This window comes from Mus musculus, chromosome 9 (genome assembly GCF_000001635.26).
Source record: "Mus musculus strain C57BL/6J chromosome 9, GRCm38.p6 C57BL/6J".
Classification (NCBI taxonomy): domain Eukaryota; kingdom Metazoa; phylum Chordata; class Mammalia; order Rodentia; family Muridae; genus Mus; species Mus musculus.
This window is the reverse complement of record NC_000075.6, coordinates 100879530-100904307: the sequence shown is the minus strand read 5'-3', so window position 1 is coordinate 100904307 and position 24778 is coordinate 100879530. Positions and strand designations below refer to the sequence as shown.

The 24778-nt window shown below is 35.7% G+C and overlaps 1 protein-coding gene across 9 annotated transcripts in view; it reads right to left on the bottom strand.

Moving 5' to 3' along the window:
* Nucleotides 1–24778, bottom strand: part of Stag1 (stromal antigen 1) — a 360836-nt gene that overhangs the window by 54237 nt on the left and 281821 nt on the right. For 8 of the 9 annotated variants that reach the window (XM_006510924.3, XM_006510923.3, NM_001357265.1 and 5 more), the window contains 7 exons: nucleotides 23415–23532; nucleotides 16825–16928; nucleotides 16386–16478; nucleotides 16197–16286; nucleotides 15859–16062; nucleotides 14677–14747; nucleotides 13172–13259 (listed from right to left, as the gene is read on the bottom strand). In XM_006510924.3, coding sequence (XP_006510987.1) covers nucleotides 13172–13259; nucleotides 14677–14747; nucleotides 15859–16062; nucleotides 16197–16286; nucleotides 16386–16478; nucleotides 16825–16928; nucleotides 23415–23532 — 768 coding nt within the window. Of the gene's footprint in view, nucleotides 1–1205; nucleotides 8411–13171; nucleotides 13260–14676; nucleotides 14748–15858; nucleotides 16063–16196; nucleotides 16287–16385; nucleotides 16479–16824; nucleotides 16929–23414; nucleotides 23533–24778 lie in introns of those variants that run through there. The other variant, XM_011242692.3, reaches the window with a different exon arrangement.

The following is a 24778-nucleotide window of genomic DNA, read 5'->3' as shown; positions in this document are numbered from 1 at the left end:
GCCTAAGAATTTCATAAATTCATTGTTTTTAATAGCTGAGTAGTACTCCATTGTGTAAATGTGCCACATTTTCTGTATCCATTCCTCTGTTAAGACATCTGGGTTCTTTCCAGCTTCTGGCTATTATAAATGAGGCTGCTATGAACATAGTGGGGCATGTGTCCTTATTATCATTTGGAACATCTTGCATCTGCTGTTACCTGAATTTTTGATCTTAGCCATTCTGACTGGTGTGAGGTGGAATCTCAGGGTTGTTTTGATTTGCATTTCCCTGATGATTAAGGATGTTGAATATTTGTTCAAATGCTTCTCAGCCCTTTGGTATTCCTCAGTTGAGAATTCTTTATTTAGCTCTGTACCCCATTTTTTAATTTCTGGAGTTCAGCTTCTTGAGCTCTTTGTATATATTGGATATTAGTCCGGTATCAGATTTTGGATTCGTAAAAATCCTTTCCTAATCTGTTGGTGGCCTTTTTGTCTTATTGACAGTATCTTTTGCCTTACAAAAGCTTTGTAATTTTATGCGGTCCCATTTGTCGATTCTTGATCTTACAGCACAAGCCATAGCTGTTCTGTTTAGGAATTTTTCCTCTGTGCCCATATCTTTGAGGCTTTTCCCCACTTTCTCCTCTATAAATTTCAGTGTCTCTAGCCACCAAACCCAGACACTATTGCATATACCAGCAAGATTTTGATGAAGGAACCCTAGTATAGCTGTCTTGTATGAGGCTATGCCAGTGCCTGGCAAATACAGAAGTGGATGCTCATGGTCATCTATATGGTGGAACACAGGGCCTCCAATGGATGACCTAGAGAAGGCACCCAAGGAGCTGAAGGGGTCTGCAACCCTATAGGTGGAACAACAATATGAACTAACCAGGACCCCCAGAGCACATATCTCTAGCTGCATATGTAGCAGAAGATGGCCTAGTCAGCCATCAGTGGAAAGAGAGGCCCTTGGTCTTGCAAACTTATATGCCCCAGTACAGGGGAACACCAGGGCCAAGAAGTGGGAATGGGTGGGTAGGGGAGCAGGGCGGGGGGAGGGTATAGGGAACTTTTGGGATAGCATTTGAAATTTGAAATGTATATAAAGAAAATATCTAATTAAAGAAAACTTAGATAAAAAAATTTCAGTGTCTCTGGTTTTATTTATGTGGAGTTCTTTGATCCACTTAGACTTGAGCTTTGTATAAGGAGATGAGAATGGATCAATTCGAATTCTTCTACATGATAACCGCCAGTTGTGCCAGCACCATCTAAGATTTTTCTATGTGCCCTAACTTTGTTAACACTGTCTTGCTGAAAAGACCACTGTTGTGGTAAATAACAAGTATCAAAGATTTTCCTTCAGTTCTCTTCTTTGTTCTCATATTTGCTCTTCCTGGGAAGAAAACACTAATTTGTAGGAAACGTTTTTGGGTACATTAAGCTGGAAAGCATCCTGTGTCATTTATTTCTTAGCCTTATACTTGCTAGACACCAATGTCCAGGAACTTTGGGCTCAGAATGACTGGAAGGACAATTATACTCTACTCCTTAGATGTACTTTACAGTGCATTTTTTCTATATTGACATATATTTCTATATTGAAATTGTTCAAAAAATTGATATTAGCTATTATAGAAGCTAGCATTAAATTAGCCAACATAAAATTGTTACTAGGACATTTTGATAATTTTATAATGGAAAGTATATAATGGACTTTTAATTTCTCATTAGCAAACTGAGAAAGTAAGAATCACTCCACTTCCTCCACTTCATGATAACTTATTTGTGTTTTGTTTTAGCTCAAGATGATCTAAAATTTGCCATGTAGACAAAGATAACCCTGAACTATTTTTGTTTTGTCGTGTGTGTGTGTGTGTGTGTGTGTCCCTGGCTGTCCTGGAATTAGCTTTGTAGACCAGGCTGGCCTCAAACTCAAGAGAGCCACTTACCTCTACCTCATGAGTGCTGGGATTAAAGAGTGTGCTACCACTGCCCACTAACTTGAATTTTTCATCATTCTGCCTATATATCTCAAAAGTGTTGGGATTACAGGCTAGTTTTTCCAGTCTGATTTAATACCATATATCTTAAAAGTATACTGGATTAGTGATAAAAACGAGGACAAGAAATAAGCTTCTAGACTATTTAAGTTTAAAAAAACTGAATTTGTATAAAAAATGAAGCTTGAATAAATAATACAGAAAATAAGAATGAAAAAATTATGTGCAACATTCATGTACAGTATAGTGTCTGTGTATGTAGAAAATATTTAAAACTGTGAAAAATTTATCAGCCAATAAACATTTTAATCTTTATGTTTAGAGACCTTAAGAAGAGAATCAAATATAGTTAGTTTGCACATGACAAAAAAAATGGAAACAAATAAAACACCAGTCTCTTTATAATGACTGCCGTTCAGTTTCCTAGCAGTTAAATCTGGGGTTTAAATGAGTGACAACACCACTAAAAAGAACCCTCAAATGTGAGTAATCAATATAGTTGTCAAAGAAGATGATGATAAATGTTTAAAATCATTAGAATTAGTCAAATATATCCTGAGTTAAGAGCACAGGTACATGCTACTGCATAGTAAGTAGAACAGTTAAGGTAAAGATTACTGACAAGATCAATGTAGGTTAGATCACCACCTCTCATCCCTTAAGGGTAGTAACGTATGTAGTCAGCCATTAAAACAGCTTGGCAGAAAATAAAGTGAAACACAGAAAAGACTTAGCAGTTGCATTCACCGGTCTTTCTTTTACAGAAATGAAAACTATGTTGATAAAAATCCATACACAAATTCTCAAAACTGTCTTAATTTTGAGAGATAAAAGTTGGAAATAACTAGAACATCTTTCACATCATTGATGGGTAAAACAAATAATGAAGAATCAAAACAGTGGAATATTAATCAGCAGTAAAAATAAAGCAACTACTGGTTCACAAAACCATTTTGGATTAACCTCAGAGACATTATGCTGAGTGAAACACACTAGGCCCTAAGGGATTCTGTACTATATGGTTACTTTTTTGAACTTCAAAATGATAAAAGTATAGTAATGAAATAGACTGGTGGTGCTCAAGTTATAAGTGTGTGAGAAAGTAAAGGGACAATAGAATGCAATTGTGTGTGATGGTGACACATTTATATTATTATTGTGGTGGTGACAAAAAATCTATATACATTTAAAAACCGTAAGTCAACATAAAAAGTATCATTATGTATTAAGTTAAAAAAAAGTGACAAAGAATAAAACCTGTAGTAACATCTTTTTCTTAAAGAAATGCCTGGAAGTTAAATTTATATCCAGCTCCTTTGCTGAAGTTGTTTATCAGCGGTAGGAGTTCTCAGGTGGAAATTTGGGAGGTCAAAGTGCTAAATATAAAATTGAGTAGAGGAATTAGCCTTCCTCTACTCAAAGGATAAATGGGCTGAGAAAAAAATTAGGGAAATGACACACTTCACAATAGTCACAAATAATATAAAATATCTTGCTGTGACTCTAACCAAGCAAGTGAAAGATCTGTACAAGAAATTCAAGTCCCTGAAGAAAGATACTGAAGCACAAACATACAAAAGTGATTTTTAACAAATTAGCAATTCCAGAGCCGGAGAAGTGGCTCAGCATCTAAGAGCATTGGCTGCACTTCTAGAGGTCCTGAGTTCAAGTCCCAGCACACACATTGTTGTTCACAACCATCTGTAATGTGATCTGATGCCCTCTTTTGGCATGCAAGTATACTCATGGATAGAGCACTGATAAATATACAATAAATAAATTTTAAATATCAAACAAAAACCGAGTCATTCAGTGGAGTGGAACAATACTTAAAGTTCTATAGGTCATTGAGGAGTGAGAGAAGTAAGTATGTAGTGCAGTGGGACATTCACACAGTGGCCAGATCGTATAAGTTTAAATAGACAATCAGAACTATGGAATACTCCAGTACAAAATTACAGTCCATAAAGGTTTAACTCGTCGGGCGGTAGTGGCACACACCTTTAATCCCAGCACTTGGGAGGCAGAGGCAGGCGATTTCTGAGTTCTAGGCCAGCCTGGTCTACAAAGTGAGTTCCAGGACAACCAGGGCTACACAGAGAAACCCTGTCTCGAAAAAAAAAAACAAAAAATAGAAAAAAAAAAAAAAGGTTTAACTCTAGTTTTTATACAGTTAAGACTTCCCAAAGAATGAACTAGAAATCAGATTAGTGCACAATTAACCCATGATATGCTGAGATAGTACTTTCAAACTTCTATGTTTCAAGTATCCAAAAAAGTGAAAAAAATCAATAAAAAATTCAGTGCAAATATATTAATTTTGAAATCTCTCTATATACACTACTGTCAAAAGAAGGTTTGGTATACAGTGGGAAGAATATGGGACATATTATAAGACTTTAGGTCTAATATTAAAGCATTCAAATGCACCACTAGCCTCTCCACAAACACAATATATGCCACATCTAAAGTATCCTCTTCTTTCCTATTTAAGTGATTTTCTCAAAAGACTCAATGAACAAGTTCTGCTAATAATCTTGAAACAAAGAAACAGGCAGATATCACTTCATTCCTGTGTAACTTCTAGTTTGTGTATCAGTTTGAAAAGTTTACAGAAAAACAAACAAAAAAGGCAAAGAATGAGAAAAGGGAACCATATAAACAATTTGATATATAAATTTATAAAGGACATAGACTAGTATCCACTTGGACAATACTCAAGTGTTATACCATAGTAGCCACTAAAATACCAATATAAAAGGCTAGCAAATATTATCTAAACTCTTGGGGCTTTTGAAGTAGTTATTTACTAAGATCTCAGCTTTCTGCCAAACAGAAGAGCTTAAACATGAATTCCAATCAAATGAAAAGTCAAATAAGCATCAACACTAGACACAATAATTGGTCTAACCAAGTATACACACTCAGGGCTGGAGAGACGGCTCAGAGGTTAAGAGCACTGACTGCTCTTTCAGAGGTCCTGAGTTCAAATCCCAGCAACCACATGGGGTTCATTCCCATCTATAATGTGATCTGGTGCTCCCTTCTGGTGTGCTCACATAATGTAGACAGGGCACTGTATATATAATAAATAAATAATCTTTAATTAAGTATTCATACTCAGGGTTGAGTGTTAAGATGCAAAAAGAGATGCTCACAACTTAACTAGCAAGAGAAGATAACGCTAGGAAGGAAAAAAAAAAAAAAAAAAAAAGGCAAGCAAGCAAGCAAGCAAGCAAGCAAGCAAGCAAAACCCCCCAAAAAATCAACTTTCCAGAGAAGCAACCATTTACCTTAAGTCTGTTTTTATTATAGTTTCAATTTATTTTTATCTTTAGTTATAAGATTTAATGATTTTTATCTTTAGTATATGCTAAGAACATGCAGTACCAGGGATCTGAAAAAAAAATACACCAACTATTCTTGTAATAATGTAAAACAGGAAAAATGGAAATTCGAAAGTAAGCTTTGTTGGTAAAGGGCAACCAGGTTTCCCCAGGATTTAAGTATAGCCATAACCAGTGTGAGTAAGCAGAAGCTAGCTCACAGATGACTTTACAAGTAGTTGAACACACATCCTGTCGATTCTTAGTTCTCAGTTTCGTTCCACAGTAATTAATAGTAACCTTTTTTATTTTCAGAAGAATTTTTCTTTGGGTAATATAGTGATTATCTTACTATTAGCAGGAAAATTTGAAATCTATTTAAAAGTGTCAGGAAACAAAAAATAAGTCATTTGGTAGAAGAGTGACATTATTATATGTTACTTATAAAAATCACAAGCTAATAACAAAGATAAATAGCTTAATTGTTGACTAAAAATGTGTTTAAACACATTTTTATTTTATGGATACGAGTGTTTGTCTACATGTATACCATGAATGAAAACCACAGGCATGCTGGGTAAATAACATTGAAAACTAGAAATAACGATCAGGTCTTCTGGAACTGAAGCTACAGATGGCACTGTGAGGGGACTGACACTCAACTCAGATCCTCTGCCAGAGCATGTCAACTGCTGCAGTCATCTTTGCAGCCTTGAATGAGTACACTGTCGCTGTCTTCAGTCACACCAGAAGAGGGCGTTATTGATGACTGTGAATCACTATGTGGTTGCTGAGAACTGAACTCAGGAGCTCTGCACAAATTGTCAATGCTCTTAGCCACTGAGCCATCTATCCAGACCACCTGTTCATTAGATTTTTTTTCACGATCCAGGTTTCATTTATTTATTGGCAGTCTTGAGACCTCATAGAGACTGGGCAATCACTCTTACATCTCAGGTCTTGGTTTTTTTGTTTGTTTTGGAGATATGGTTTTATGCAGCTGAGGCTTTGATTCTCCTGTTTCTACCTACTCTCCAAGTGCTTGAATACAGGCATACAGCACCATGTTAGACTTTGTTAGCTTTTTAAATGAATATGTGGCACTTTAAAAAAATAGTAACAATGTAAAAGTCAACATAACAAAGCACTGAATAGATTCCTGGTTTAAGGACCACTAAAATGGTATTAATAACTCTGCATCTACCTTAAGCATTTTGCCTATAGTTTACATGCTGGTCAACCAGTCTATTATAATTCATGTATGTTATGCCCTTGCTTTGAAAAAGCAGTTGTTTTTGATTTTTAAATTACAAACACATATGATGACATATGTGATTTTGCCGTTTATAAGATTTTTATAACTGGTGTTCCACTATATGTCTTCTGAGATATATTCTTCACTGTAGTCATGTCCTATAGGATTCTTTTTTTTTTTTTTTTTTTTTTTTTTTGGTTTTCGAGGGGGTTTCTCTGTATAGCACTGGCTGGCGTTGAACTCAGAAATCTGCCTGCCTCTGCCTCCCAAGTGGTGGGATTAAAGGCAAGTGTCACCACTGCCCAGTTTTCCCTATAGGATTCTTAAATATAACTATTTATGTTCCACCAAATATTAAGAAAAAAAAGTAATTTGCTTTCATAAATTTTATTTCATGTGTATGGGTACTTTCCTTGCATGTTTGTCTATATACTTATGTCTACTAAGGAGAGAGTGTCTGATCTCTTAGAACTAGAAGTATAAATGGCTGTGAATTGTCACATGCTTATTGGGAACTGAACCGGTTTCCTCTGGAAGAGCAGCCAGTATTCCTAACCACTCAGCCTATTCTCCAGCCTCCAGTGACATTTATTTTAAACTTTAATTTTTGGCAGTCATTATGTAACTTGGAGCTCTGGGCTAATACTCTGACCTACAAGACTGTTTTTCACCATTCCAGATTTCATTTGCCCCCCGCCCCCCTGTAAAAAGGTAGTGGTGGTGTCTCATCATGCAGTCAATCTGGTATCAGCATTTAAAAAAAAAAAGAAACTATAGTCATGTGTGTCATAGGCAAGTTCTTTCTCTACAACTGAGCTATGTATCCCTACCCTCAATTCTCTTTGTATTCTTCATCTTGAGACAGGGTCTCACCATTGCCCAGGCTTACCATTTATAGCCAAGGCCATTCCTCAATTTGTAACCATCTTAGATCAGTCACTGTAGCAGCTGAGATTATAGGCCTGTGAAACCTCACAGGCTTCTGAGAAATCTTAGTTAACCCAAACTCCCAGTTTTTGGCTGGCCCACAACTCATATTTTAAAAATAAGTTTACTGTACCTGGTTTGATTTTTAAATTTATAATCTGAGTGTTTATAATTTTATCTTGACACAGGCACCTTGCTATGTTGTTTAGGTTGTCTCCAACCTGGTTCGAATGATCCTCCAGCCTTAGGTTTCTAAGTAGCTGAGAATACAGGCATGCATCATCATGTTTGATCTGCTAATTGTACAAGGTGTGTGGAAGTATGATTATGGTTCTTTTGCTTTGCATCTTGATATCCAATTGTGTTTTAGCACAATTAGACAAAAGCTTATCCTTAGACCTGGAAGAAACTGCTTTTCTGTCACAAAGTCAAAGAATGAAGTAGGCATGATAACACATGCCTATACTTGTAGCAACTGGTAGGCCACAGCAGGAAGATTTCCATGAGTTTACGGCTAGGCTAGAAATAGACTACATCTGTTTCAAAATGAACAAAAACCTCCAAACCAAAAAGAAAAAACCCCCAAACCCCCCAAAACAAAAAACCCCAACCCAAAACCCAAAAATCCAACAAACAAAAATTTTAAACTATGACTTAAAAGTTTTTGGTATGGCCAGGTGTGAGGAAAAATCAGAAATATGTGTCTGAAATAAGTTCTAACTCAGTAAGTGTGCAGTCTTCTCGGAAAGTATGATTCTTAACAACATATACAATAAGCCAAATCTATCCAAAATTAATAACCTGACTTAAATTAAACTCACCCCCTATATTATGTTCAGTCTGAATAATGTGGTGATTTCCAGTTCATGATGACGGGTTAAGTACCAGCATCTAATCTCTCCCCACAGTTCCTATTGAAACAGCCCAAAAGATATTTGGGGAAAAAAAGATCAATACAAAAAAATTTTTATATAGAGCAAACATCAGAGGGCATGGGGTGAGGGAAGAGAAGGCATGGGAAGAGTGGAAGCATAGCCTGGGCTACCAAATGCTATAGCATATTAATTGGAAAAATGAAAAGCAAAGAAAGCAATTTGAAAGCTTGATTTTAGTATGCGTGCTGTATCTATGTGGCCTTAGGCACATTACTTTCCATGTTTCAGTTTTATTAGTAGTATATAAATAAATATATAAATTATATGTATCTCATACAGCTTACAACATATAAATATATGTAAAGGCTTAAAATAACACTCAGTTTATTGTAAACATGTTTTCTCTTTCTGTCTGTCTGTCTGTCTGTCTGTCTGTCTGTCTCTCTCTTTCTTTTTTTCCTTCTTTCCCTCCCTCCCTCCCTCCTTCCTTCCTTCCTTCCCTCCCTCTCTCCTCCCCCCCCCCCCCCCCATCTCTCTCCCGTGACAGGGTCTCACTGAGTAGTCCTGGAATTTACTTTGTAGATCAGGCTAGCCTGAAACTCACAGATATCTGCCTGCCTCTGCCTCTGAAGTTATAATTAAGTTTGAATGATGACTGGAGAGTCCCCACATTAGTAACATATGTTTTAGATAGAGTTCAAGCCACGTAGAACTTATGTAGACAGGGCTAGCTGAGAATTAATGTAAAAACTACGATTAAAGGTATGTTAGCTACACCTGGCCTCAATTGTTTTTTTTTTTTTAATTAGGTATTTATTTCATTTACATTTCCAATGCTATCCCAGAAGTCCACCACACGCTCCCCCACCCACTCCCCCACCCTCCCACTCCCACTTCTTGGCCCTGGCATTCCCCTATACTGAGGCATATAAAGTTTGCATGACCAATGGGCCTCTCTTTCCACTGATGGCAGACTAATCTTCTGATATATATGCAGCTAGAGACATGAGCTCCGGGAGGTACTGGTTAGTTCATATTGTTGTTCCACCTATAGGGTTGCGGATCCCTTTAGCTCCTTGGTTACTTTCTCTAGCTCCTCCATTGGGGGCCCTGTGATCCATCCAATAGCTGACTGTGAGCATCCACTTCTGTGTTTGCTAGGCCCAAGCATAGTCTCACAAGAGACAGCTATATCTGGGTCCTTTCAGCAAAATCTTGCTAGTGTATGCAATGGTGTCAGCGTTTGGAAGCTGATTATGGGATGGAATCCCTGGATATGGCAGTCTTGCTTTATAGTAAATACTATAAATGATCTTTATTGATTTTCAAACTTTTAAGGTCTTCTTGGAGCTATGAAAATTACACATTAATGCAGAGTTTTAATATATTTTATTTTTCTCAGATGCTAATCAAGAATATTTCTCACATATATGTATATATTTTGTGTATGTGTCTGGGTGTGCACATGCCATGGCATACATGTGGAAGTCAGGTCAGCCTGCAGTCAGTTCTCTCCCTTCTCTAAAGCAATCACACTTAGGTTGTCAGGCTTGCTGCGTGAGCCATCTCACTGCCTTATAAAGTCAATACTAGTAAGAAATAGGCACAAGGCAACAAATAAAAAGGGATAACTTTGAATATTTTTTTGCTTTTACTTTATAAGAAATTGTATGAGGAGATAAAGTAATTTAGAACATTTGGTTTCTTTACAGTAAATACTAGCTGTTCTATAGCGCTAACAGTCTTTAAAATACTTCTTATTGTTAAGGATTTATTCGCACAGGTGGCTTAAATATATCCTGCTTACTATAAGTGCTCAAAAAGTATTAAATGCACATAGAAGCTTGTTTGAAAAGAGCATAAGAACTTACAGATCTGCAAAAATACAAGAAACAAAATAAGTACCAATAATGATGAAATATAAAGTAATAGTATATGGATACTAAAATAAAAACTATTTTGAAATACAAAAATGAGTAAACGAATTAAGAGACAGTTTTTCCTTATGCTAGGGCATCAAACAAATACAAAATGAAAATTAAAGTGATTATTTTAGAAACTGTTTTATGATCATGAAAGCAGATTCAGACAATGTCAAACTTTGCAAAGAAACAGTATTATTTATATACTTTTAAAGAACTTGTTGAAAGCTTATGAGTTACAAAGGACAATGTAACTATATAGGGAACATTTGGTAGATTCCATCTCAACCAAGTGATCTAATATCACTAATAGTGAACAAATTGAGATTATGTTTCTTTTTGTTCTTCTTCCTCTTTTATTAGCACATGTAATAATGGTACAAAATACTTTGGTCATTTTCAGTACCTCTTGATATAATACATAATACATATATAATATATAATACATATTCAGTGCCTCTTGATATAATACACTGAGGATAGAATATCACCTAATATTCATTCCTGCAAGAATGTGTAATCCAAATAGAAGTATACCACAACCAGATAAAATTAATTGAGAATAGTTTATCAAACAACTAGCTGGCATTTTTCAGAATAACAATTGTCATAAAACATAAAGGCTTCTTATTTAAAGTGATAAGAAGGTTAGAGCATGTAACTCCTATGTTACTCTGGGCTGGGAGTAACTGGTGTAACTGATGTTTCTGTTACTTTTACATATACTTATGCATGTAGTGAATATAGAATGTAAAGTGCAAAAGTGTAAAAAAATAGACATGAAGGTAATGAAAGAAACCATGTTTTCCTATAAGAACATCTTTTTAATATGACTTAAAAATAATTAAAATACCAAAAAATCTTAGAACAGGTAAATTTAAAATTTTTGGTCATCCATTTATCCTAAAACTGTGACATCTAAACTATTACTGGCATTAGAAATGACAACGCCACATTCTGCTCCTCCTGAAGAGTATGGCTAACGAGATGCTTAGCTAATGGACAAAAAAACAGTCAAGGATAGGATAAATATAGTCCTCCCAAACAGCTAGAGAATTAGTCTTTAGACACATCCAAAATACTGAGCATAACTGATGGGTTAACATTAGCAAAAGTTTGGTAGTACTTGGAGGTCTTGTTCAGAGGAAGAAATCTCAATGGAAATCTCTGGACTCTAGATAAAAGCAAAAACTGGAATCTGAAAAGGGGTACTTAAACATTCATATAGAAATTAGTTGAGTAGTGTTTTCATTCAATTCTATGTATCCTAGGAGGTGTTTGTAAAAGCTGTAAACATGTACAAGAACACAATCTAGTAGTCATGCTTTGAAACTTCATACATCTGGTTAAAGACTCAGAATAGGAATCTAAGAAAAGTCAAGACACATAAACAGAAGAAAAAGAACACCTATGCAGTGGTAAGAGCAGAAAACAGGATCATGAAGACTGTCATGAGAGCAGTGGCTAAGACACTAATGATGGATTGTGGATTAAAAATAAATGTTGACAGGTTTATAATCCCATTAAACAGAAATGTGTTAGTTTTATTCTTTCCTTGAGGAAGAAAAGAAAAAAACCAAAAGAATACGTTTACTACTTTTGTAAGATAAACAGCTTGAAAATATGTGTGAGTTATATTTAGGTCACTGAAAAGTGAGATGAAGACAGAATAGAAAACTAAAGTATATTAATAAATGAAGTAAACAATTTGTTAAATATTTAGTCATTTGCCACAATTAAGTGAACACATTAATTTTATTCTATAGTGGAAGAAAAATCTGAGTTTAGCTTCAACAAGTGTGAGAAGAAAATAGCTTCAAACTTCATTTTCCTGTTGATTCATAAAATGTGATACATTTCCCCCAGATTTTATCCTCTTTCCACTAATCAAAGACAAGTAACTAGTTAGGAACACTGTGTTTATTAAAAGTGGGATCAAGAAAGTTTAAATCATTTTTAATTTTCACTTTTTGTAGGTTTAGGAATCAAATCCATGGTATTGTACACAGTAGACAAGTGCTCTGCCACTAAGTTACATACCTAAATCGTGTTACACAACTGAAATAATTATTCTACTAATAAAAAAGCGTTTGTTTGGTTGCGGTTTATTCTTTATTTTATACATTAGAAACATTTAGTGATGGAGTCTTGACTGGCATCCCTGCACTCTTCAAAGTTGTTCGAAACACAGATGTCATCATACCTGTGTTCTGTGACTTTTAATATAAAATTATCATTTCATTCTATTTCTTGAAATTCTAATCACCGTAAGAATAATAAGGTATCATGTAAACTTCCCTCTCGAATGGGAATGAACCAGATAATCCCTAAGCCCAATAAATATAAGGTTATGTCTCATGAAAATCTATAAGATATGATATATAAAGTAAGTCTTCTATTCCACATAAAGAATTAAGATAATTACTTAAGTCTCAGATTAGGCAAAAAAATTCTTGTCCTTTTCATTCCAACTTGAATGTGAATACAATAAGTTCTAATAGCTACGATAGGCATTTAAACAATGGTTTTTACTACAAAATTAAGCCATGTTTAATGAAGGTCTGGTGCCATCAGTATTTACAACTGCCTAAAACCAGTATGCAGAAATATATTACAGAAATTAATAGTTTTTCCAGCATTGTTTACCTTAACATTAATTTTTAAAGATATACTGTTATAGAACTAGTTTATCTTTTCTTATATTAAACATTTCAATATAAGACATACCTAATAGTTACAATCACTAGGACAATAACTGTCAGAGGAGCTAGCTGGATTACAGATTAAGAGTTATTTTCTGCAACAGGGTTTGGAAAACCTTTGATTCCTAAGTATCACTTCCTAAATCACAGAAAGAATATTGAAAATTCCCTACCTGTTCTGGCATAGCTCCATGTTCAATTCCAGTCTTCAATAGTCTGTAGCAATTACCAAATAGATCCCATTTAGTGAGATCATGAGCACTAAAATAAACAAAAGTTTTAATTTTAATCTTAATCTAGAAAAAAAGACAATTTAAACTTGAGTTTAATTTTAGTAAGAGAACAACAAAGAAAAATTTCATTTTCTTGTAGAACTGAATAAGACCCATAAAGGAAACATTCAAATGTGAAAGAGAAACAAAGAATGAAACAAGAGCTGATGGTAAAGAGTACATTAAATAAATCACTAGTTGTACATTTAATGTCATTTCCACTAAGATGGTTAATCTAAATTCATAGTGCATATGAATGCAACTTTACTACATTTAAAAGTGTATTTTTAAAAAACCCTTTAACAGTTTAAAATATATAATTACATGTGTATATTTGGAAGAGAAATCTGCTGTCATCAAATGGACAGAATTAGGAGGATAGAAAATATGAGAAAACTTAAAATCCATTGTGTAGCCATCTCTATGGCCTTCAGACTTCTGAAGGAGATCCTTGTCAGGACTCATTGTATAGTGCAGTAGTGCAGATGTAGTGCAGCCAGTGCATCCTGCCTTGAAGCTACATGGCTTGGCTCTGAAGGGAAAAATTTGAACTACATTATTAACTCAGTTTTTTGTCTATGACTGTCAATTTTTATCATTAATGACAAGGTATGTTATAAAATAGGAGTTTAGTTTCAAAAGTGGTTCCAATACGTTTAATTATATGAAAAGAATTCGAATTTTCTGTTTTTCCTTTCTTTTCCTTCATTTCACTCATCAATAGAGACGAGATCTCACTATACAGTTCTGTCACACAAGGTAGCCTCCATCTCTTGAGCTGAGCCTATTCTTTTCCCTTAAAGGTAGGTGGATATAGTGGTGGTCACTACCACACTCAACTGAAACCCTACATTTTAGAATTATTGTCAAAAGTGACAACAATTTTCTTTCTCTTCCTTTGTGGAGAAGGTAACACTCATTCCAGGGATATGTGGACTACAGTGTAAAAGCACATCGTACGTGCACCTTTGTATCTGTAGTCAAACCCACCTGTTCTGTAGGCACAGTGAGACAAGCCAGGACCTGCCAGTCCAGAGGACTGACTTGCGTGACTTCTCCAAATGTTTCTCAACCTTCCTATCAATCTTAGTTCTTCCTTAGCAAGACTGTAAATACCATCAGTTGAAAATTACTCATAAAATTCTAGAATATTAAATAAGTCCACTTATTTTGTTAAAAAATATGAACTGATTAAAGTGCTTACAGTGCATCTGGTACTTAAATATTAGTTTTCAGTAAATTAACAATAAATCTCATGACACTAGTAATTAAACATAATAAAATTCAGAGACAATCTGAATGAACAAAATTTGTTATACTTTGATATTCGGAAATACATCATTTTTGTAAGAAGTCAAATATTACATTTAGTCTATTCACTGGCCAATATACTAAATATGACATACTTGTGAAAAGAAGTTAAACGCTTTAAGGTGGAAAGAACATTGTAGATATCATCATCGTCAGCTTCTTCACCCTAGAAATAAAAAAGTAAAATTTCTTTCATAGCAACTCAAATTCACATTACAGCCTTTTAATGCTTAACTGCCTAAAATCTGTTACATAAAATAGTATATTCACTACAGATAGAAATAAAAAAATTATAACTGCCATATCTACACATAAGCAACTCCTGCTGCTTAAATAATATAATTGTGATTTTATACACTTTTGTAATACACTTTTGTAAATTCCTGAAATCACAATTCTATGTGAGAGTATTTAAAGCTCTAGCTAGTACACTCTGTCTTTCAGTATGAAGGACTGAATATTGGGCCTTCCTCAGGAGCGCATACATCAGTTACTATTTGAGCTAGTATTATCTTGAAAAAGGTTTAAAGATTATTTAAGACTTTCCTGATGATCTTCTATAGCTTTAGAAAAAGTATGGTCCAAAGTGTGGATGCTTTAGTCCTAGTTACAAGGGGGAACAAAATGATGCTAGGGTGATGAGGTGGGAGTGGGTGGGCGGAGGAGGGGCAGGGGGAAAGGGATAGGAGGCTTACAGAGAAGAAACTGGGAAGGGGGAATAACATGGGAAATGTAAATAAATAAAATAACCAATAATAAATAATTAAAATTATACTTAACACCAAAAAAATTGTCATGTTTAAAAAAAATCACAAAATTCTTTTAAAAAATCAGTTCTATAGATGTCTAAGGAGCATCACAGCATAAACTAGAGATAAGAAAGAAAGAGCATGATGTAGGAAACCACTCCATAAACGCGAAAAATTCCCAGGTTGCCAAGAGTTGCTTCCTTGAGCAAGCTTATCAACTTAATTTGTATGTTCTATTCACTAGCACATTATAATAAATCAGTAACTAAAAAATTTAAATTGGATCCTAGATATAAAAATAGTGAAAAAATAAATAGTGTTCTTGAAAGAGGAAAAAGTGCAGCATAAACACTAAACTGCAGAAGGGTGATCTTTATAAGATACACTGTTCCAGTGGTACTGCGAACGCTGAAACTGGTAGAGACTTTCAGATTTTTTTTTTGAAAAATGGGAATGACTCAAACAATCAGCTCTTCTGAACAATTATTAGCCAAAATTATTACACGCACTATCAATATTATAACATACCTCTTGCAACAGGTCTTCTACAGAATGATTGAATCGATCTACAAATTCATCAATCAGTTGGCTCCGAGCAATATCAACTCGATTCTGAATGGTATACTCTTCACTGCATAAAATGCTGTAGGTTTTACTGCAGGCTTCTAGGACATCTGATTCTACATGTTTCTCTACAACAAACTTAATTTGTTTTAATAAAGCATCCAGGTGCTGAAGGGGGAAAAAAAAAGAAAAACTGTGATATTTAGATGAATAATGAAAATTAAAAATCATCAGTTGTTGACTAACCTATGATTAGATAAAAATGAAAGTGACTCTACCAAAAGAATTCTAGAGTGCCTCACCTTTTCCATCCGACCTGTGCTGTAGATTTCTAGATCAAAATACTGTGGAATTTGCAGCAAGTTTGCTACCTTCTCAGCATCTGCAGAATACTAGAGGAAGCAGCAAAGAAAATAAATAAAAAAAGTAATTAAAAGTGCATGAAAGCAAACTCAAGGACATATTATCACAAAACTGAAAATGTCACATACCTTTGATAGTAACATAGGAAGTGTAATGATAAAATGTTCAGTTAATTTGTTCCTATCATCAATTTGAGTTTTCCTTTCTTTGGCTGTTAGCACCTAGAAATAAATTGAAATGGTAAAAGAATGTTATTTGGTAGTTTAGAAATTGAAACTGTTAACATAAAAAAAAAAAACATTGGCAGATGACATACCAAGAAATTTAAGAGGAATATAAGACTTCGTTTAAGATGATTTTGACTTCCAAATTATAAAAATTGTTTAGTTCAACAATGTAAAAATAAAATTAACAATTGTTAGGATATACTCAAGTCAGAGAATTATGAATGTAAAGTTGTATTTATATAAACATTTTTAGGGATACAGACACCAGTAAAGTATCAAGAGTCTAGAGTTAATGACATCAATAAGTTTACTATAGGCTTTTTTCTAATTGAAAACTTACTCTCTTGCCAGTACCCCTTCCCACTGGAGGATGTGCCTCAGCTGCCTGACGAATTGTACAGACCATTAGCTCTATAAGAGCACTCTCTTGACGGTCAGACATTGCTGAAATGAACAAAGTGTATGAATGGTTTCATAATCATATCTTAAAAATAAGACAATGATTTATCAAAAACTGAAAACACATACAACTTATTATGGAAAACTAATGTAGACTCTAATTTTGATACTTCCCCCTTCTATTTAATAATAAGCGGATGCTATTATTAGCCAAATAAGAAAAAGCACATAAAGTAAGCTCTTTTGTCTCTTCTAACATCTAGTTTCTTTTAATTCTCACTTTTGAGTAAGTTAATACTAAAATTTTACTGTATTTTCTTCCACATAATTTCATAATCCTATATTATAATTTCTTTTTGTTTTTCAAGAAATGAAAGATTATATCATGTATCTAAAAGGTTAACAACTTTTAATATATTTATGGTCAATATACACATAGAGATTTTTTTTAAAGACAAGGTTTCTCTGAATAGCCCTGGTTGTCTTAGAACTTGCTAGAATACCTCATTATCATATTTCAAAGATACTTAGTCTTGAAATTATTCCAACTATTACTTGATTTTTGTTTGCCTTCTTCATAAAAATGAAAGATGCATATGGGCAAACAGCAGGTTTAGCTGGATATGGTACCCTTAGCACTTAGGGTTAATATTTGGCACATGAAAAGTCAGCCAACAATTCTCCTTGTTAAAAAATTAAACTAACTGGCGTGGTGGCGCACACCTTTAATCCCAGCACTTGGGAGGCAGAGGCAGGTGGATTTCTGAGTTCGAGGCCAGCCTGGTCTACAGAGTGAGTTCCAGGACAGCCAGGGCTACACAGAGAAACCCTGTCTTAAAAACAAACAAACAAACAAACAAACAAACAAACAAAACAAACACCTGTAAAACAATTTATTAACCTATTGCAGTGCACGTGTCTGTGTGTTTCTTTCTGTTTCTCTGTGTGTATATACAAGAACTGTGGGCATTCATGTAGTCAGAGAACCATGCTTAGGAGTCATTTCTCTGCTGCCACAGGCACCTTGTGTGATCTGGAGATTGAACACTATATAACTATGGCTCATCTGAACCTCTCTGTTTAGGCCAGGTTGGATGGGAATTTGTATAGATCTGCCGCCTCTGCCTCATGAGTTCTATGAGTAAAGGTGTTAACCATAAGATATGGTTACTGAAGAATACTTTCACTTCGTTTTCTTCACCTGTCAACCAAGTCACAGAACTTTAGTATTAGAAATGACCAAAGAAGACTATTGATTTATTTGAGTTAATTTTATATCCATCTACTTTGCTTAAGTTGTTTATCAGCTGGAGAAGTTCTATGGTAGAATTTTTGGGGTCGCTTAGGTAAACTATCATATTATCTGCAAATAATGATATCTTTATTTCTTCTTTGCCAATTTGTATTCCCTTGATCACTTTTTGTTGTCTTATTGTTCTAGCTAGCACTTGCAGTACTATATTGAATACATATGGTGAGAGTGGGCATCCTTGTCTTGTCCCCGACTTCAGTGGGATTGCTTCCAGTATGTCCCCATTTAATTTGATATTGCTGGCGGTTTGCAGTAACGAGCTTTTCTTATGTTTAGGTATGGGCCTTGAATTCCTGATCTCTCCAAAACTTTTAACATGAAGGGGTGTTGTATTTTGTCAAATGCTTTTTCTGCATCTAAGGAGTCATCTTTGAGTTTGTTTATATAGTGGATTAAGTTAATGGACTTTCTTTTTTTTTTCCATTTTTTATTAGGTATTTAGCTCATTTACATTTCTAATGCTATACCAAAAGTCCCCCATACCCACCCACCCCCACTCCCCTACCCACCCACTCCCGTTAATGGACTTTCCTATATAGAATCAACCTTGTATCCCTGGCATGAAGCCTACTTGATCGTGGTGAATGATGGTTTTAATGCGTTCTTGGATTCAGTTTGCAAAAATATTATTGAGTATTTTTGCATGATATTCATGAGCAAGAATGGTCTGAAGTTCGCTTCTTTGGTTGGGTCCCTGTATGGTTTAGGTATCAGAGTAGTTGTGGCTTCATAGACTGAGTTAGGTAATGTTCCTTCTGTTTCTATGGAATAGTTTGAGGAAAATTGGTATCAGGTCTTCTTTGTAGGTCTGGTAAAATTCTACACTAAATTCATCTGGCCCTGGGATTTTTTTCGTTGGGAGGTTTTTAATGACTTCTATTTCCTTGTGCAATATGGGCCTGTTTAGATAGTTTACCTGCTCTTGCTTTAACTTTGGTATGTGGTATCTGCCTTTATACAAATGATAAACAGGCTGAGAAAGAAATTAGTTAAACAACTTCCTTCACAATAGTCACAATACAAGTGAAAGACCTGTATGACAATAAGACATGGAAAGAGCAACTCTCAAACTCATCTAGAAAGGCAAAAAAAAAAAAAAAAAAAAAATCAAGAATAGCGAAAAAAATTCTTAACAATAAAAGAATGGCTGGGGGAATCACCATCCCTGACCTCAAACTTTAGTACAGAGCAATAGTGATAATAACTGCATGGTTCTGGTACAGAGACAGACACTTTGATCAATGGAATAGAATTGTAGACCCAGAAAGAAAAATCAAGCACTTATGGACACTTGATCTTTGATAAAGAAGCCAAAAATACACAATAGAAAAAAGAAATCATCTTCAATAACTGGTGCTGGTCTAACTGGCTGTCTGTATGTAGAAAAATGAAAATAGACCCATATTTGTCATCTTGCACAAAGCTCAAGCCCAAGTGGATCAAGGACCTCAACATAAAACCAGATACACTGAATCTAATAGAAAAGAAAGTGGGAAAGAGCCTTGAACTCATTGGCACAGGGGGAAATTTCCTAAACAAAAACTCCAATGGTTCATGCTCTAAGATCAAGAATTGATAAATGGGACCCCATGAAACTAAAAAGCTTCTGTAAAGCAAAGGACATAGTCAATAAGACAAATCAGCAACCTACAGATTGGGAAAAAAAATCTTCACTAACCCCCCATCCAATAGAGGGCTAATATCCAAAGTATATAAAGAACTCAAGAAGCTAACCACCAAAAAAAAAAAAAAAAAAAAAATCAAACAACCCAATCAAAAAATGGGATATAGAACTAAGCAGAGAATTCCTAACAGAGGACTCTTAAATGGCTGAGAAGCACCTAAAGAAATGTTCAAAGTCCTTAGTGATCAGGGAAATGCAAATCAAAATGACCCTGAGATTCCACCTTACACCAATCAGAATGGCTAAGATCAAAACCTCAGGTGACAACACATGTTGGAGAGGATGTGGAGAAAGAGGAACATTCTTCCATTGCTGGTGGGATTGTAAACTGGTACAACAACTCAGGAAATCAATATGGAGGTTCCTCAGAAAATTGGAAGATTACCTGAAGACCCAGCTATACAACTCTTGGGCATATAGCCAAAAGATGCCCTGCCATGCCACAGGGGCATGTGTTCCACTCTGTTCATAGCGGCCTTATTTGTGATAGCCAGAAACTGGAAACAACCTAGATGTCCCATGACAGAAGAATGGATAAAGAAAATATGGTTCATTTACACAATGGAATACTACTCAGCTTTTAAGAATGAGGCTATCCTGAGTTTTCCAGGCAAAAAATGGATGGAACTAGAAAATATCATCCCTAGTGAGGAAACTCAGACCCAAAAGGACATGCATGGCATGTACGCACTAATAAGTGGGTATTAGTTAAAAAAAAAAAAAAGAAAAAAGAAAAAAAGTAGAGAATATCCAAGATACAGTCCACAGAACTCAAAAAGGTCAACAAGTTGGAGGGCCCAACCAAGTGAGGGCTCCTCAGTCTCACTTGGGAGGGAGAAGAAAGCAATCACAGGATCGGGGAGGGAGGGACCTGGGTGGGAAAGGGGACAGGGAGAAGAAGAGGGCAACATCATCAGGTATTGGATGGGGGAAAAAGACTGAAGCCCTGAGGGCCAGCAGAAAGAATGGAAACAGGCAACCTCAGGAGATAGGAGATTTTGGGTCCCTCCAAAATGCACCAGAGACCTGGGAGGTGAGAGACTCTCAGGACTCAAAGGGAGGAACATTAGATGAAATGCTCAACAGTAGGGAGAGGGAGCTATAGAGCCCACCTCCAGCAGGAAGAAAGGGCATCCATCAAGTGAGAAAGAGAGGGGCCATCCCACAGTCACAACTCTGACTCATAATTGTTCCTGTCGGAAAGAATTACAGGGATGGAAATGAAGAGGAGCCTGAGGAAAAGAAGGTCCAGCAACAGGCTCAAAGTGGGATCCAGCTCAAGGGGAAGCCCCAAGGCCTGACACTATTACTGAGGCTATGGAGTACTCACAAAAAGGGACCTAGCGTGACTGTACTCTGGAAGATCCAACAAGCAGCTGAAAGAGTCATTTTGCACCCAACCAATGGACAGAAGCATCTGACCCTGTTGTTGAATTAGAGAAGGCAGAAAAAAGCTGAGGAGCAGGGCAGCCCTGTAGAAGGACCAGCAGTTTCAATTAATCTGAACCCCCGAGATCTCTCAAAACACTGGATCACCAAACAGACAGCATACAGCAGCTGATATGAGGTCCCCAACACATATACAGTTGAGGACTGCCCGGGTCTGTGTTCATTCAGAGATGATGTACCCTTAAGAGACTGGAGGCCCCAGGGAGCTTAGAGGTCAGGTGGGGTGGGGGTTAGAGACATCCACATGGAGACAGGGGTGTGGGGAGGAGGTACAGGATGTGGAACAGTCTGAGGGTGGACAGGGTAGAGGGGAATAAAATATGGAGTGTAAAACAATAAATTAATTAATTTATTTAAAAAATGACCTAAGAAGATTTAGACAAAGGTCCTTATATTTCAGTTTAATAAGGGCGAGACTCAGAAAAATGGATTAAGTAGTCACTGGGTTTTTGCTATATGGTGGCAAATGTGCTAACTATACATACTTTAAGGTCATACTACAAATTCACCCAATTTGCATTTCACTGAAGAATATATACACCCAAGCACCACTTAAAAAATACTGTAAGACATCCTTAAAATTACTGCTAGTCTATTACAAAGTATATCTCCAAAGTTTAGTCTTTTAGATTTTAACTAGGGTTTTATTACTGAAATTGTAACATACTTCTTTCATTTAAAAAGTAACTTAATTTCTTTTAAATGTAAGTTCAAATCAAATTGACTTTTAAACTCATTTTGAACTTATTCCTTCAAAATAAGTTACTGATAGAATTTTATTGTTTAAAAAACATGACAAAACATTTAGGGAAGAAAGTTGATTTGGATTCAGTTCCATGCCAGAGCTTCTAAATGTTACAGGACACAGGTAAAAATATATAAACAAATTGAGTTATTACATAAATACAACATTGCATTTGTTATGCATCATCTCCCAAGACTTCCTTACTCAAATACAATCACACTCTAAAAGGTGGCAGGAACAGGTATGGGGAGACAGGAGAGAAGCCCAGGGGGCCAAGAGAATGAATGGAAATCGGCAGCTGCCAGGGTTGGTAGTGGAGGGAACCTCCAGAAAGTCCCAGAGACCTAGGCATGTGAGAGGCTTCCAGGACTCAATGGTGATGACCTAAGCCAAAATGCCTAACAGTGGGGATGGAATCTGAAGGCACCACTTCCAGTAGATAGACAGGGCTCATAGTGTAGAAATGGGGTCACCCACCCATCTTCAAAATTTCTGACCCATAATTTTTTCCTGTTTAAAGGAAATGCAGGGACAAAAATGAAACAGAGACTTAAAAAAAAAAAAAAGCCACCAAGTGTCCAGTCCAACTTGGGATTCATCCCATGAGCAGGCACCAAACCCTGACAGTATTATTGATGACATGATTAAATTGCAAACAGGAGCTAGAATGGCTGTCCTCTTGGAGGCTCTACCAGCTGACTGAGACAGGTGTAGATACTTACAGACAACCTTTGGACTGAGGTCAGGGACCCCTATGGAAGAATTAAGGGAAGGATTGAAGGAATTGAAGGGGATGGCAACCCTATCGGAATTGTAACAGTATCAACAAACCAGGACCCCTGTGAGCTCCCAGAGATTAAGCCACCAACCAAAGAGGGCACATGGGCTGGCTGAACCCTGGCCCCTGGCACATATGTAGCAGAGCACTGCCTTGTCTGGATTCAGTGGGAAAAGATACACCTAATCCTGATGTCCCAGAAAAGGGAGATGCTGGGGTAGTGGTGGTGAAGAACTCTGGGAGGGTGGCAACATTTGGAATGTAAATAAATAAATTAATTAAAAAATTTTAAAAAGATTCAATTTTGAAAAAATTAAACATTAAGCATATTTTGTGTCTCAATTCCGCAATCAGAATTTCTTGAATATTATACAACACATGGACTTTGGTAACACCTTGTGTAGCATAGTTATTGTGCTAATATGGAAAGATGGTTAAACTTGAAAAATTCTTATTGTAGGAATTAAGCTGTTTCATTAAAGAAAAAGATGTTATATTCACACAGAAGATGTTACATTTATCAATGGAAACATAAAATAAAAAGACTTGTTAAAATACTATACCTTCTTCTCCTTGAACAGGTTCTTCTAATAGTAACTCTGTCATACATTCCCAGTCTTTCAACAGTTCTTGAGAGCTCTCCCACAAGCTGTCCACCAAGTAGGCTGCATGTTCATGTAACTAAAATTAACAAATTGAATGTGACCAAAGAACATTTAATAAAAGTACTAATAATATTGTGAATTAAATAATTTTCTTTACAATTAAAATGGATTGGTCTCAACAGTTCTAAAAACCACTCAAAACAAGAATATATGTATGTGTATACACATATACATATATACACACACATCCACATGCTATGACATATTATGCAGAATTAGCTGACTTTTTGAACTGTATCAGTAGTAAGATTACAGATCTCCTCTATTCCAATGACTCGTGCCTGTGAAGAAACAGAATAGACATCTAACTAGAATTCCTGAAATAAGCTGAATCTAGGTTAGTTTCATTACTCTTGACAGTTTATTCTTAGATCTACTTCTATGTATATCTGAGGTACATTTGCCAGGGCATACCTGTGGAGGTCATAGGCTTGTGGTGTAAGACCTCACCGGATAGATCCACCTTAGTAAGACTCACTTCTTCACTAATGTACAGGCCAGGCTACCTCCTGAATACATAAGTATTCTCCTGTTCTCACAATTAAATGGAAAGTACTTTACTATCGCCCCTCCTCTGTTTTTCCATTTTAAAAAGGATATTAGTAATATTTCTCCCAGATATCCACTTAAGATACTGGCATATCTTGTCATCTTAGTTCCTCTCATTTCCCTCTTTCCTATTCTCACTGTTTACTCATCTCAATCTTATTTTTTATTTGTCACAACTTTAAAGATTTTATTCTTTTCCTACAGTAAGAAAACATAATTGAGCACCTTATATATACTTCAAGCCAAGCTCTCTTCCACATCTAGTTATTAAACCTTTTAAAGAATATTTTACGGTTTTTAAAAAGCTCTTCAGGTAAAGATGCTGGCACTGTCCCAGCTGCTGTTGATATCCCTACTACTAATGATGGTGATACTTTCCCATCCTCGTGTGAAAGAGCTTCAACTTTTGAGGGTAGTGATATGCAGGTAGCCAACATTTGTAATTATATTTTATGATATCGATCACAACTCATTCTGAGTTCCTAAACTAATTTACTGTGAGAAAAGTTTCAAAAAGGAACCAAACACATACAAATGGTAATTATAATTTTAATGCTGGGGACTGAGCCCAGAGTAGTGTGCATATAAGGCAAAATTTCTAGTAAGCTACATTTCCAACTCTCAACTATTGTTAAATATGCTTAAACTGTATCTTCATCAGTAATGGTATTTCTAAAACTATGAACCCCCTTTCCAGATTTACTGGTTATCTA